This window comes from Streptopelia decaocto, assembly GCF_964273445.1.
Source record: "Streptopelia decaocto genome assembly, chromosome: 7".
Lineage (NCBI taxonomy): Eukaryota > Metazoa > Chordata > Aves > Columbiformes > Columbidae > Streptopelia > Streptopelia decaocto.
The window spans coordinates 7878081-7894785 of record NC_138661.1 but is presented as its reverse complement, the minus strand read 5'-3'; the positions used below and the strand labels follow the sequence as shown (position 1 = coordinate 7894785).

The window sequence follows — 16705 nt, the reverse complement described above, 5'->3', positions numbered from 1 at the left end:
GTTATTCTGGCAGAAGCGCTATAACTATGATACTTAGGACAGAAATTGTTTGAAATAGGCGAGAGCTGGTATCCTACAGACACTTAAATCCTGAGTATGTATCTTGTTGTACTTGGGAATTCAAACATACCAAGAGCAATTCCGAGTTGTCTGTTTCTCCTTCTAGACAGAGACTATCGAAGGTGTCTCTGCAATTCTTGACATGACCCTCCAGCGTTTCCAGGCACTTCTTGAAATCCTCCAGTTGTGAAAGATTGAACTAGAGTGAATATCGCATATTTACATTAATCATGATTTATTATTCAGCTATATATATATCCAATATACAAAGAAAAAGAACAATAAGGGGTTATCATCAGGAAAACAGACATTAAATCCAAATTCCAATGTATTCATAACTCAGCAATTGAACTTTTTTAGTTTGTGCACTGGATAAGGGGAAAATTTAAGCCAAAGCAGAGAACAAGAAATTTAATCTCTAAATCCTGAGAGACTCCTCTATCTGGACGGAATAGGGGCATCTGCGATACCCCTTTGTAGCCTTGGGCTGTTTGATTTATTGTGAAATTGGAAAGACAGAACTTAGTTTATCAGAGGGAAGGAACTTGTGAAAATGAGCTTCCCTTGAGCTGCACACGGGGGCTGCTCCCATGTGCCCACAGCCCAGGCTGCGCAGGTTGCATCAGCTCCGTGCAGAAAAATAACTAGGGCTGGAATTCAAATTCTTTATTCACTACATTGGTTTCTTTGGGTCAGGGAGAAGAGCAAAAATTAAACCACACATCTCTAAGAACACTGAAACAGCAAAAAAATTATAAGGAATGAATGGCAGAAATTGGTTTGGGGAGAGAGACAGTTCTGTGGTAATACTGCAGGGTTACACCAGAGAAAATGATTACCCAGAAATGAAATTTTTCGCAGAGCGAGAAGTTCACAGGGAATATGAGAAAACTGTTATCTTCATAAAGATCTGGCTTCAAGCCATTGCACTGTGCTGGTAAATGGAATCATAAATAGAGCTGGCTGAAAAATTCTTGATTAATTTACTTTAGAACAGAACAATTCATTTAAACCAGACTTTTTCACATAAACAGATTTGTTTTATGTAAGTAAATGTAGAGCAGTATGTTTGCTTGGAAGCTTTCTCAGTAATACCTGCACAGAGGGGAAGTAAGTCCCACAGCACTCCTGTGAGCAGAGCATCATAGAAGGAAACCTGGATCCAGGTCCCTCCTTACTCTGTCTGAACAGGCATGTAAATCTGGTCTTCAAAATTAACATCAAATTACAACAGTTTTTGCTTGGTTTTGGGTACATTTTGTGCACTCTTATCAAAGCAAACTGAAGCTCTTAGGTTTTTTTCCAAAGCAGAGCTGTGGAAGTTTACAACTTACTTTTAAGTACATGGAATACGGTTTCTAACCTGCAGTCATCTGAGGGTCCTGCACTGCCTGACTGTATTAGGTCCACTTACAAAGGCTTGTTAGAGCAACACGAACAGGTAAGAAGAATGAAACCCTTCCTTCATCTGTCCCCCTGGCTTCATGCATTATTTTTTTTTACACAGTTGACCATACTGTCGAGCTTTATTTTACTGAAATTACATTTCAATTCAAGAACGACAGGGTTCTAGTGAAGAAGTTACCTCACACTGACAGCTAATTTAATATTAAAAAAAATACCTCAAGTTCATCTAACTTCCTCTGCAACATCTTTTCCAAATAGTGTGCTCTCTGGAGTGGCTGCAGCTTCTCCAACAGAATGGCTTGTGCAGCTGTCCCAGCCTGCTGTTTTATCTGATCAGCCAGCAAAGACATCTGGGCATGGCATCCTGCTATGTTTTGAAGGCCATGCTGTAAATTCTGATGAGAGAAGGGGAAAGAAAAAAAGAAGTCAGCAAAAGAATCAGATCATCATTCATGTGCCACTTTCATTTAATATCTTTTGTTGCTGTAACTAAGCTCTTTTTGTTGATCTCCTCCGGGAGCCTAATTCAGCTATGGTGAAAGCTTCAGTCTTTTACTCAGAGGATAATGGGAATCGCATCCACTGACTCCAGTGTTGGGAAAGGCACAGTTCAAAGTTCAATGGAACACCAGTGACCTCGGGCAGTGGGGTACTACTGCTACAGGGGAGAGCAGGGAGGGAAATCAGAATATCCCTCTCTACAAATGGATTTGCACTGGCAGATGGAGAAACTGGGCCATGCTATCAGATAAGAAATGCTATTGTGTTACACACATTCCAGTACTTTGGATCCCTTAGTGATGGAGGACTATGGTTTTGGTTTTATTTATTCCCCTTTACTACAGAAATGATGCTATAAATTTAAACTCTAAAGGCAGTACAAGAGTAAAGGGAGTAATTTTATATTTGTTCAATGTTTTGACCTGGACAAGGAACAGCATCTTGAAATGTACCTATTTCTAGAACTGTCTATTACTTCTAGCCATGAAACCCACTGGATTTGTCACTGTATATTGTCTTTTCCGTGATTAATGAACAACGACTTGTGATTGACAGCAAAGAACAGACACGTTTCCCTAAAAAGCAAACTAGCTCTTTGTTCCTGACTCCTGTCTTTGGAATGGATCATATTGTAAACTGCCGCTTCAGTCATTTAGTAAAAAATCCAATTTGGTTTCTTACTTTCTACACAGAACTTTAATTTAATGTGGCAACAGAGTTCCATAAAACCATAATCGGGTTCTATAAAACCATAATCTTTCCTACCGGAAAAGATTAGAGTGATTAAAATACAGTTTTGTAATGCACATCTATTTTCAAACACACGTAACTCAAATGCCATACCACTGATCCCCATTCTTCTAACTCACCACTTTAAGAAAACACAACAAATTCCGTGTGTCCTACCCACACATGCCAGGACAGGACCTATGGTCATGCCTTGCTTAGTAGATACAAAACACTTCCCCAAAATTTCCAGAAAATGTCATGCCTTTTTGCTGACATATTGATGAATTAATGCCACAGCCATTAATAGATCAGAAGAAAGTGAAAACGTTTGGGTCTAAGTTTTGCTGCTGTCAGAAATACATGAGCTCTCTTTCCCATAATGTAAAGTTTCTTAATTGGCCACATGCAAATTAGAGCACTTTGGGCTCCTTCCACTGTGGCTAGAGGTTCATAAAGCATGATGAATCACTGCTCTGTCCTAAAATAAGGATTATTATATTTCTTCATTGCAGTCTGAATAAACCAAAAGTGTCAGAACCTAACGATAGCTCTGCTGTCTAGAGAGTCAAATGTACCCTTGTGGTCTCAGCATGAGATCTCATTTGCCTAAAGTCAGAAGCATTTAGAATAATCTAATGAGCTCGGAAATCTGTGAACTTATCAGACCAGGCCAAAAAAAAGTACCAAACCCAAATGAAACCAATTTGAAGACTATAGAGGACCTCAAGATAGTTCTGTGTTCTGGAAAACTGGTCTTTTTTCCCCAGCTATTGTTCTAGTAGATACTATCTCTCCTCCCAAGCAGTGTCCCATAAAGTAAATAATTTTTGGTTTAATGATTCCTTCCAAAACAGGCTGGGCTGGTTTAACCACAAGACAGACCTGATTCTTTGTATTGACCAGACAGGGGCAGAGATGGAATATGTTTGCTCCCTTCTGGTCTCTTCTCATCCTATGCTAACTCTAGTCTGGTTTGGTCTCAGGTTCTGGTCAAAGTATTTAAAGGAAATAAAAAGGTGCTTGTTAATGGCAAAATCCCACAGATTGTATGTTTTCCACTGACTGAATTTTGGGGAGGAGAGGGGAAAAAAGTGTTCTTTCGATTTGATTCTCAAAAAATAAATCCTGGTTTGTACCAGGTAACAGAAACATATTAATGTACCTTTATATCCTGTATCCTCTGCTCCAGGATTTCTATCACGTTATCCTCAGGCACGTGAGCATCCAAGAGCTGAGCGCACTGCTCTTTGTGCTGTTCTAACTTGGCTGCTGCCTCAGTGCATAAAGTATCAAAGGGCTCCCAAAGCTGTAGGGTTGCTTGTGCTGCCCGCAGTTGATCTGTGATGTCTTCATTTACCGAGTTCCACCTGCCAACACATCAAAGGATAAGAGCATTTTCCTAGTAGATTCTCCTCCAGAATATGATTTGGTGTAGGATTCCTGTGGGAGTTTCTTTGCATTCATACCCGTGTTACGGAAAGCCCGCTGACACAGCACCATTTTTGCTCTGTGATCCATCACAAAAAAGGTGGTATCAGCTACTCCTCACACAGGTACCCTTAGACAAGTGAGTCGTATTAATATAGATTTAAAAATCTGACAGTCATTCAAGTCCTGCCTCAGTAACTTTTTTGTGATCTTTTTTTGCACTCTCACCTAGTCTGTGCCTCTGTGCACTTCTGTTCAATAATCTCTGCAAAGGAGGGGGAGCAGTTCTTCTTCAGGTTACTGGCAGCAACCTGGAGCTTCGCCCAACTTTCTTCACTGTTCTCCGATTCATCCTGAAGAGACTGCAACATGGATTATTGCAATTAGTTGTGGAGATGAATGACCTAAGTAGAGCTTCCTCTATAGATTGGTAGGAATACGGTAGCAATAATGCCAAATGTTTGCAGTACAGATTAAAATATTTGTGAAAAATGTAACACCTGATCCTAAAAATTAGGAAGGTAAAAGAGATGTGAAATGGTTCAAATTAAAAGAAAAACATTCAGAAGGCCTATTTTAAACTGGTCATTTATTTGCTCTTAAAGAAACAGTGCATTTAACAAACCCACAGCTTTGAACTGAACGAATTAATTCACATCCAAGCCACAGCTTTTGGGAAGGGCAATCCTGGACAAAAGGTCCAGGGCCATTTATACGCGGGCAGATGCTTTATACAAATAGCACTTTGATGCAAAACGTGTCTGTACAGAGGCTGGGACATAGTACCCCAAGGGGAGTGTTTAAATCACAGACTTAAAGACATGGTCCGTTCACTAATTTTCTCCCAGGCCCCCTTCATTTCTGCACCAAGTCCCAGCATTGATGCACAGGCATCTCCTCCTAGGTTATGGCACAGCCTTATGGCAGGACATTTTCCTGGGAAGCGCAAGAGAAGGGGCATATTTCCTTTTAAACAATGAGCAGAGAACCAACATCTTTCACTTGAATGGTGAGTAACCTTTAAGCAAACACATCAGGAGATGACATTAGGTTTTCCTTTACCAGTTGTATTTTCAGCCAAACTTCCTGCTGTCCATGTGGATTAGACATGGACTGAGGAGACATTAGCATGAAGGATGGTGGTGGAGTGGACACGTCCATCTGGATTCTGTAGGGTAAGGGACCATGAGGACCCGGTGCTTCATATGAGGTTGCATGTGCAGAAAACTAAAATGTCAAAGGATCTTTGCAACCTGAAATGGAGGCTCTGCTAACCCACAGAAAAGCAGACATGGTCGCAGCTGTACTCATCTCTTGAACTTTGGTACCTAAATTGCACCAAAGTTGAACTTATGCACTAAATAAAGTAAAAAGTCTAAAAAGAGTCCTTAGTGCCTCCAGAGATAAAAAAAATATACATATATTCCACTGAGTTCAACAGCACTAAACTAAAGAGCAAGTTGCTTGGATACATTTTTCTGTCTTTTTTTCCAGTGGAGTTTGTTAAAAGGCACGGAAGGAAGGACAGAAATAGGACAACTTCAGTAGAGTTACCTGGAGAGTTTTGACCTGTTTTTTCAAAGCTTCCAATGACATCACAGAAGGTTTGCACTGGTCTATGCCATACAAATATCTTGTCGTCATCACGCTGACTTCTGCATAAACTTCATCATATACTCTCCACTGCTCCAGTACTGACTGCATTGAGGTCTTTAGCTCTGAAACCTGCAAACAAACCACATTTGTTACTATTTCTTGGGTAGTCCTGACAAAAATTACCTTTAAATTGATGTAAAAATCTAAGCTCAGTGCTCACTCCGTGATAATCCACAAGAATTTCACAAGTTAGAGTATTTTCCTACTGGGTAAGGTAAGGAACTGCTTCAAACCAAGCAGTTAAACAGTATTTAGAGTCAAGTATAAGAATTTGCTGGAAATAAAAATTTAACCAGAGTTCAAGATAGCACAATTCTGTCAGCCACAACTCCAGAGCACCCCAAAAACAAGAGAGTACTGAAATAACGAACTCCTTATTCCTTCCTGCCAAAATCAACCTGAAGTGGGAGGAAGTTGATCTTCTTAGGAAGGAGATAGTTTGATCCAGAGATCAAGTTTCATTTGAAAGAAAATTTGAATGGAAATTGTTTTGTATGGAAAAGAGGCCACTACAACACCCTGGAGAGCTATCATCGCTTTTATGACATTGTGCTCTAATAATGCAGGCCCACCTGAATCAAAGTCTAGGAACTTCATGATTCTCATATGAAATTAAATCATGGATGCCCTTTTTGTTTTCTGTATCTTTTTTGTTATTACAGGCATTTAACCTATATGGGGGCCAGCGTGGTTTCCGTTTGCCACATACTCCTAGACATTGCAAACAAAACCCCACAGTCCTCCTTCAGTGTGATTTGTCATTTTTATCCTTGTGCATCAGTTAAGTACATAAGGCATATCCTGGGTTAGAAAAAACATTCATGTAATTCAATATCTATTTTCAGTCACGCCAGTCCCTGATGCTTTGAGAAAAGCATGAAAACTAGGCAAAGAAATAAGCATCTCTCCATGGGACCTGGCAAAACCAGATGCCAGATTCCATTTCTGACTACGCATCCACAAAATGGAAGATGAAAACTTTTGTGCACCATAGTTCACCCTAAACAGACTGCATAGATCATTGTATCCTAGTTCCAGGCGCACAGGAGCTGATGGATTAATCATCCCTGTTCTCATTTGAATCATGGTATAGGTGGGAGGAATCTCTAATTGCTTTTTGTAGCCTGTAGCTAATTACTGCCCACACAAGGAAGATGGAAAGACTTCGTGCTCATGAAATGTCTCTGGGCCACAGACTCACAGTCTTGAGATCAACCTACGGACAACACGATCACTGTGTCACAGCTCCTCAGACTTATATTTGAAATCCCAGCCTGGCTCTGCTGAGAGCGGTCACTCGTAGGAAGAAAGCTGTACTTGGTGTTTCATTGCACATGCAGATGATGAAGCTATAAGAACATTCTGCAGTTTGTAAGTTTGATGCTTAGAGGTCATGAAAATACTAAAATTAATATGAGCCATGGTGACTGTAAGAAGGAAAAAACATGAGGCTGTCAATCCTACAGATTTATATCCCCAGCTCCACAGTGGAAGGAAAAACTTTCATCATGTACACACACAAAAATTTCTCTGCTTTCTGGCTAAGAAACAGCCATATCATTTCTGTTGAAACTTAAACCAAGAAGCAGCAGACCCACCCTGGACTGACACCTCACGTGGAAGAGTTCAAGCAAAAGGGTTCAGGTTTCATAAGGTTTTAAGGAACAAAAGCAAGGCATTTATAACAAACAGTGTAAGGGAATCTTTACTGTAAACACAATCACTGCATCACATATAATCCTCTTCAGTATATGGTTATTTATTATCACAAATTTAAATCCATTAACGTACTCATATTTTCTGTGCCTAACAATTACATCTACATAAAAAAGATCAGTTCCAAGCATAAAGATAACATAATTATAAATGCAAACTTCTGGGAGTCAATGTGCATGGGAAACCATTCTGCCAGACTCTTCCTGAAGCTACTGGAACCTACATGGGATGTGAAGACTGCAAAAGTCATCCAGGTGTGGGGATGAAAGAGCAACTGGGAGATGGAAAAGGTGCAGTGAGAACAGGGCAGGACCAGGCAGCTTCCACCAGTGTCCTACAGGGAAGAATGACTATTGGATGAGAAGCAGATCAAGAAAGAGAGCTTAAGGTTTTCATTTTCAACTTGACAGAAAAATAGCAGTGCTATTTCTTTATTTTCTTAAGCTGCAGATGGGGGGCTGTCCCTCCTCCCCTGTATTCAAACTGCTTCAAGATCAGACTTATTTTTTCTCTCTCAACCTTGGAAATACATTAATTTACATTAAAGACTTAAAAGGAAGCCCTTAGGAAGGTTGTGATTAAGAGTTAGGAATACTTTGCCATCCCATTAAGAAGATTAATAACACCAGTGGTTAAGAATATGTAGTGAAGGCAATCTGAACACAAAGAGAGCTTTTACCTGGCTTGCAATGCTGTCCATCATTTCACAGAGCTCAGCTACCCTGACAGACAGGGCTTCTGGGGTTTGTTCCAGACCACTATTCAAAGCCAAACTCTCTTTGAGCTCATCAAGAGTTTTGGATTTAGTTGTGAGCTGATTTTCTAGCTCCTAAATGAAAAAAAGAAAAAAGGAGGATAAATATGATCTTTTAATGAGAACATAGAAAAAACCTTCTGTGTGAGAAGCTTAGACAAACCTTCCTTCTTTAAAACCAATTCTGTGTAAGCCATGAAATACCACCACCACTGCTTTACAGGAATTCAGAATGACAGTGGCTGCGTTAGGTTGTCTCCTGCAGGTAAAACTAAAATCAACCCATTCAGTGGCAGCATGAGCACCGGCCATCATGCTTGGGAAGGAAATCATCAGGAGCTAATTCCTCAGCCACCATGCAGGTCTTTTGGTACCAGATGCAAAAGCGTTTCTATTAATGCAGCTGAACTTCCTGGGCAGGTTAGCATTTGGGTCCTCCTCTGCTCCAGCAGACAAAGGTAAGATAGGAACTGGTTTTGTAATATGAGAGTCCCTGACATCCTAACAACTTCTCTAAAGTTATTTTCTGCTTGTCCTCTTAGTCAGAGGCTTTCTCCCATGGGAGAAACCCCACTGAAATCAATGAGATGCCTGGGAGAATAACTTCCCACCTAACACAATCAGCAAGATTATAAACTAGTCTTGACATGCTGGGGAAAGCTCAGCAATAATTTCTTTACAACATGAGTAAATGTCCGTATACCCAATGGGCTGTAACATTTTCCTATAACGCTACACTTAAAAGTCATGACCTTTTTTCCCCCCCACTTACTGTCCCTAAAACATTTGCAAATTTGGACCTTGTTTTTATTGAACAAATTAATTCTAAGGAAACATTTTATCCACCTGCATCCTAGCACTGTACCTTGCTGTGAGCAGGTTAATGTTTTAGTCAAAGATACCCTGTGTCTTTCTTCCATTCTGGCCTCACAACACATTTCAGAGAGCCAAGCAACTCAGTGTGTAACAGAGCACTCTAGGCAATAAAAGCAGCCTACTACAGGAGACACGTAACCATGGCAATGAAAGAACAAATATTCCACATTAAAAAATAGAGAGAGAACACTGTACTGAATGAAAACAGCAGACTGTCAGAGGAATAGGAGCCAATTATTAGCTGGCTGCACCTGTACTAATTTTGAGGGAGCTGCTGCCTAGAAATACACCAGAAAACCAAAGGACACCCAGATTACTGAGGCTGGTCTAGAGAGATTACATTCTACGGCAGGAGCAGAGAGAGTTGCTATTTTTCCAAATGGGACTGTGCAGTTTCCACAGATCTCTTCAAACTAATGGAATTGGTAGCTCTTGCCATGGCTGTGCTGAACTGAGAACTACTTCTTTTGTAGGCATCTCAGAATAAGATTCACAGTATTGTTGCACAACACTCCAAATACCACAGAACAACAGCAGATGCTTCTTCAGTAGGAGAAAAGAAAAACATAATATAGTAACCCACTAGTAAAAGTGGCTCTTTATCACCTGAATATAACATGATTTAATTAAAATTTCATTATAGTATTCTTCTAGGAAATGGCAATTTTCTTTACATTATTTTCCTATTAAAATCTATGCAGCTGTTTAGGCTGAATTCAGCAAATTGCTAAATGTTTTTTACAATAATATCGCACATATAATGCTTTACCTTGCAATCGTCTAACGTGTTCTGTGCAGAGATCAGACTTGCCGGGGTTTGTAAAGATCTCAGTCGATCACTCTGAGCTTCCAGCCAGTTGCGTAGAGTCTGTGCTTTGTTCTCATTTTCAGTAATATCCTCCAAAACGTTTTCCAGGTCTTGTATCTGAAAGTTACAGAACTAGTTTAGCTTACTTAAACCTAGAGGTGGGCAGAAGCAGGGCACCCCTCCATGTAAAAATTTGAGATTACAATATTCACATTGAAAATACTAGTTAGAGAAAATATTTTTAAAGGAAAAGCTAAGAAGTTTTACTGGTTCTTTAGGATTTGCTCTTTTCCCTGGGAAGGAAACAAGGCAGGGTAGGTTCTGGAGCTGGCAGCCTGCCGACCTGGCAAGTTGGGGGACCCTGGGCTACGTGGACACATTCATACAGAGTCTGAAAACCTCATTCTCCATAAAACCCACCAACAAAGTTACTAATAAGGACCTCAAGTCTCCTATCTTCATTCTTGGCCATGAGGATCTGTTAAATCCTAGAATGCTGTCTCTTGAAAATGGTTAAAGAAACTGAAATTTCATAATGGAAATTTTCAGTTGCGCATTAACTGAATTTTCCACTTGAAAATGTTTCTGGAAGACTTTAAAGTCAGAAAACTTGGGGAATTTTCTGTTTGATCATCAGTCTCTGTATCTGGATTCAGGGAGCGCAGCTTATCCCAAAGCCCTATAAGTTCGGGAGAGAAATAGAGAAAAAAGAATAATGTGCTGGTAGAGGGATTTGTTCCAGTGGCCTCATGTTTGCATTTTGGTATCTGAACCTTCCCCTGGTCTTTTCCATATCATATGAATCACACCAGCTTTTCTGGGCACTGGGGCACAGAGGAGTGACAACTAATTCTGGATGCATGGATTATTTCCAGTATCACTAGAATAAAGTAATTTTGAGGCACTGTCTGAAACAGATTTTCTACAGAGAAACACAGAAGATGTGCTGGTATAGTTAGTCTACATGTAGAATTTGCCTGTTAGCTGCTGATCTTCAAAGCACTCCGTTGGGAAAGCATATTTAATTACTGCAGAAGGAGGACACGGACACAGAGAAACTCATTTCCACTGACCCAGGAGGGCTGGAGCAGGGCTGGGAACCAATCCCTGCTGTGCCTTTTCCAGCAGGGTCATATGTCCCCATCTGAATACGGCTGTCAACACTACTTACTTAATAATTACTTTTTTGGCAAATCCAACTGCTACAACAGGAAAATGGGTGGTAGCTTAATATATCCCTATTCCTCATTCCCATCATATGGCATGTGGAGGGGTTACTTTTTGGTGCTGTGTTTGCTGAGCAGGGCCTGGCTATTTGTACCAAGCAGTGTAGCACCTCCTCTTTCCCACAAACCATCCAGCATTTTCTCCATTACGTTTTAAATGCCTTAACTTTCATGGCATGCAAAGCTTCAACAGATTTCACTAACAGGTTTCCCTGCAGACACTAGCCTGAATTCATCCTTTTTCATAGTTTTGTCAATACAGGTCATCTTTGTTGCCATGTCACTAACTGTATTTTCTTCATATGAGGAATCTTATTATTTTCCTTCTGATACAGTCAACTAGGGTAAATCCCAGGCTGTCAACGAAGAGCAGGTTTTGTCTATTTTCCCTCCCTGCAGCTTACAGGAGAATTTAACCTCCCAGACCTTGCTGAAGCATGGATGCCTGCCCACCAACTGATGGCTGATATGCTGCAAGACCACTCCATAGGCTGCCCATGAGAAGAGCATGATGGACAGAGAGCAGAGCTCGGGGAATCCCACTGCGTTCAACAGTGTTTGCAGTCTCAGGGAGAGGGGCTGCTTGCAAAGTACAAAGCACTAGCATAGCCAATGAGAAAGCAAAGAGAACTCAATCAAACCTTTCTGTTCAGAGACGCCTGCAGCCTGTGCCACCGCAGGTTCATTTCTCCAAGACACTCTGCAAATTCTGTCCTTTCATACCGCTTGCTTTTCACATCACAAGTGCTCATCTGCAAGAGTGACTGGTTAACAAAATCTACCGTCGACTGTTTAAAGTTCATTTCCATCATATATTCCTGGAGGGGGAGGGAAGGAAGAAGAAAAATGTAAAAAAAATCAGTTTGGCACTTTTAATCCAATCAGTTCCAATGATGCTTCAAGGCAGAATCATGGGACATTCACAGCTTTTTCTGAAACATGGCCTAAAACATTTTTCTGAGAGAGACCTGGCTGTAGGAATAATTCTCAATTTTTACCATTCTATATCTGTGTAGCTATTTCCATTCACTGAAGCTTTTGCAGAAAATCACTGTCATTACGTGGGTAGCTAAAGGTAAGGACAGGCTAGTGCCAGAGCAGGGAATATAACCTGGGGTACCAGATCCAGTACTTTATCCATTGGACAATACCATCACACATCCATGGGCCCAGATTAGGCTGAGACCGAGGCCTTCCCACACTCCTGTGACTCACAGAAAAGTGCAGACAAGAGCTTGTGCTCCTTTACCAAAATATCTGGTATCAGAATAGAATATTAGAATATCTGGGAAGAAAAAGTGTCCTCCAGCACCACTGTCCTTGCCCACAGAGATGAGTGAGAAACTACATGCAAAGTAAGAATGACACAGAATCATAAAATCATAGAATCATTGTGGCTGGAAGAAACCCTTGAGATCATCGGGTCCAAGCACAACCTAAATATACCACTAAACCATGTCCCTAAGAGCCTCATCTATATGTCTTTTAAACCCCTTCAGGCTTGACGACTCCACCACTTCCCCGGGCAGCCTGTTCCCATGCCTGTTCCATGCATATTTTCCAAATATGCAATCTAAACCTCCCCTGGCATAACTCAAGGCCATTTCTTCTCATCCTACCACTTGCTACTTGAGAGAAGAGATCAACACCCTCCATGCTACAGCCTCCTTTCAGGTAGTTGTAGACAGTGATAAGGTCTCCCCTCAGCCTCCTTTTCTCCAGGTTAAACAGCCCCAGTTCTTTCAACTGCTCCTCATCAGACTTGTGCTCCATACCCTTCACCAGCCTTGTCAACCTCCTCTGAACTCTCTCCAGCACCTCAATGTCTTTTCTGTAGTGAGGAGCCCAAAACTGAACACAGGATTCAAGGTGTTGTCTCACCAGCACTGAGTACAGGGGATGATCACTTCCCTGGTCCTTCTGGTCACACTGCTGTTCATGCACACCAGGATGCTGTCGGCCTTTTTGGCCACCTGGGCACACTGCTGGCTCATGTTCAGCTGGCTGTCAACCAACAACCCCAGATCCCTCTCTGCCAGGCACTTTCCAGCCACTCTTCCCCGAGCCTGTAGCGCTGCCTGGGGTTTTTGTGACCCAAGTGCAGGACCTGGCACTTGGCCTTGTTGAACCTCATACAACTGGCCTCAGCCCAAAGATCCAGCTGGTCCAGATCCCTCTGTAGAGCCTTCCTACCTTTGAGCAGATCAACACTCCCACCCAATTTGGTGTCATCTGCAAACTTATTGTGAGCACTTAATCCCCTCGTCCAGATGATTGATAAAGATTTAAAGAGAACTAGCCCCAATACTGAGCCCTGGATGCCTTTTTATTTCAGAAGGTCTTACGAGAATAAGAGAGGAAAGGGCTCCTCAACGTATCTGGTAACACCCAGAAAAAGCCACCAGGAAATACCACAGCAGAGGTACTAAAGCCATGGCTGCTTCCCCAAAGGAATTCCTGACCCTCATTCCAGCTTTCTTCTCAGCATACACAACCCCAAATTGCTGACAAGTACACAAGGCACACCTACAAACTGACCTCTAAATACCCAAAGAGTTAAAAAGAGCACCTCACCTACATGTTCCAACTTCCAAACCCAACTGATAAAGACTCAAATGTTATGTATCTGCTACACTAAGGCACTTCGAAATAAATGCTTACATTGGCATTGCCTTACATGCAGTACCAAAGTGCCTGAGAACTGGAGCTGCAGACTGAGAACTGCTGTCCTGCCTGGGCCCAGGGCACCGGTTGGTAGCTCTGCAAGGGCAGAGCAAAATATGGCTCTGCAGGGATTTGTGCCCTGAGGTTGGGCTCCCTGGCATCTACAGAGGTAAAAGCATGGCTTGAATCCTTCCTGTGCCTGGGGCAATCAGCCTCTGCCACTGGTGCTTTAGCATCTGAACAGAGACAAGAGTCTGCTGCAGCCTCTCCCTCTGCAGGGACATTCATCTTGTCCCTCTTTCCCAGCATGTTAACTCTGTTGATGAAATATTATATTCAAAAGCCCTGTTCTCTAGTTAAATGGATGCTGTTTATGGAGCTCCATTATGAGGTATTCCTTGTTGAAAAGGCAGACTAAAACACAGCACAAACACAGAGTCTTTCTTCCTAAGGAAGCAAAGCTTTCCTGCTCAACACATTTCATAATCTAAATGTAAGAGAGAGAGAAAAAGCAAGACAGATGGGACAGCATGAAGAAAAGATGATAGCACAGCAGGCAGTAGCTGTATTGCAGGCAGTATTTTTTTCGGCATAGAAGCAAAAGGTTTTTATAAAGGAAGATGTTAAGACACATTTGAGACTGTTTGAGGAACCCTCCTGAGAGCAAGGGGAAGGATATGGCAGTGCCTGTAGGCTGTTTTCATCCTTGTTACAGCCAGACACCTTGCAGAAGGCCTGGACTTGCAGCTTCCCATTTACCTTGTATTTCTGAAGGAGGCTTCTGACTTGGGCAGCACTGCATTGTGCATTTATTGGCTCCTCATGTCCCTGCTGTTGTTCCACATGGTCCAGCCAGGTCATTAGTTCAGCAATAGCTTCCCGTGATGAAAGTTTTTCCATCTGAAGCTGGAGGTAAAGCATATAATGAATCCTCTACACTCTGCTTGTTAGAAATATCAAGGAAGATGACAGCTGTATTTTTAGAAAGGCTCAGGCACTATAATTGCAATTATCAGGGTACGAACTTGAAAGTGAGCCCTGTGCTCCGGGGGGCCATATGACTTAAATTAAGAGAATTTCAAGAATTCAGACATTTGAAATGAAATTATTTCTAATTGTAACAGACTTTCAGATAAAACTGTAAAGATGAAAGACACATGTAAAACAGCCCAGGAAGAACACTGCAATAATTCAACTGCAGTACAATATTGGGGATATTCTGAAAGCAAGACAGACAGCTAATTAGGAAAGAGGTTCTTTGTGGGCTTTATACAGCAGCTGCCTGAATCCCAGCAGCAACATTTTAAAGTGATTATTTAGCTTGAACTGAGAGATGGCAGCAGAGTTTCTCCTCACCTGGTGAAGTTTTTCTTGGATGGCTGGAAGCTGTATAATTAGTTCTCCCCATTTTTGCTCAAACTTTGCCAGAGATGACCGAAGCGCTGCAGTATCGGCTTGCTTCAAGTGAAAAAGCTGGTTGGCAGTGCTCACCACAGATGACTTCAAGGAGGATTTGTCATCAACTTCCTTAGAGAATGCCTGAAGTTCACAGGAGAAATTTAAGAGAGGGTAAATATTTATGTATCTGTTTAAATAAATAAGACAAACTGCATTTTCAGTCACAGGATAAAATGTTCAGAAAACCTAAACTCAGCATGTTCTGGCAGCAGGTATGGCCTTTTTCTGCCCAGATTGATATAATGCTGAATATCCCATTTTGCTCCACAGGGACTGAGAATATCCCCACTTCACACTTCAGTCCTTGAGTCTCTGGCCAGCTCACACCTACCAGTCCAACCTTCATGATGCTTTGCTTTCGAACTGCACAAGGCTCCCTCTGTCATTGGGGCTGAACCTCCTGGCTAGTCACAAGAGGGGAGCACAGGACCAGGTGGGCAGGCAAAGACATGAAATGCAATTCAGCATGCTTCTCTTCCCTGACTTTGGCTCACCATCTTCATAGCCCCTCTGTCTTCACATCTGCTCCCTCCCTGAGCCCATACTCCAGATGCAGATGGTAAGTGGCCCATCAGCTTGGCTGAACTGATGTATTTCATATTTGGCAACAGGAGCACGAGAGAAAACAGGCAATTATGCTGCTGGTGCATAAAAAATCTTGGCTGGGCTGTGATGTGTTGCAGTTGGGAGCTTATTACAAGAGGATTCTATCATGATTTATGCATTCTGGTTGGCCTTGCAATCTGAAGGAACGGTTTTGGTGGCCTCCCATCCTCATGGCACCTCACCCTGAAAACTGGGTGGCTTTGGGGCACACAGCCATTCAGTGCTATATTATGTAGGCAGCTTCTGGGTCATGGCAAATACAAAAACCATTCAAAAGGGTCATTTTCACTGGAAGTCACAATGTTTTATCTAAACCTGGCAGGAGAAATTACTTACAAACAAGCTGTTGATGTTATCCCTGATGGTGGCAAGATCTTGTGACACACTGAGAGACTGCTCCTTCCAAAAATTCATTCTCTGCTGAGAGGAATCCAGCCATTTCATTAATTCCTCTGAGTCTCTATTGTAGCTACAAGGAGAAAACAAAACACACAAAGATGTATCTCCCAGCTGAGTCTAGAATACATTTCTCACCCTTACAAGCTGTCCTGCTCCCTGTGAGGAGGCACGTGCTATTCTGGCATCTGTCCCGTCACATAACCCTGCAGAAGCACAGCTACAGCATGGATTGATGTGTGACACAGTTCTGTTGGAGGTACATACAAGACTGTTCCTATCAGCTCTTTCAGCTGGTCTGCTCTCCCTGAAAACATCCTCTTTCTGTGTTCACCCAGCAGTTGCCAAGACAAGCTCACATGGGGGAAAAGAGCTTTGCTGGAGTGTAAAACCACCAGAGGAGACTGTGCACACTGCAGG

At 42.0% G+C, this 16705-nt stretch overlaps 1 protein-coding gene across 1 annotated transcript in view; it reads right to left on the bottom strand.

Annotated features, from left to right (window-relative positions):
• SYNE2 (spectrin repeat containing nuclear envelope protein 2) overlaps positions 1 to 16705 on the bottom strand; it is a 193548-nt gene that overhangs the window by 46558 nt on the left and 130285 nt on the right. Inside the window, 11 exon segments of the mRNA XM_082058908.1 lie at positions 131 to 259; positions 1683 to 1862; positions 3860 to 4064; positions 4354 to 4487; positions 5680 to 5850; positions 8177 to 8326; positions 9897 to 10052; positions 11803 to 11979; positions 14585 to 14731; positions 15182 to 15364; positions 16226 to 16358. Of these exon segments, the coding sequence (XP_081915034.1) occupies positions 131 to 259; positions 1683 to 1862; positions 3860 to 4064; positions 4354 to 4487; positions 5680 to 5850; positions 8177 to 8326; positions 9897 to 10052; positions 11803 to 11979; positions 14585 to 14731; positions 15182 to 15364; positions 16226 to 16358 (1765 nt within the window).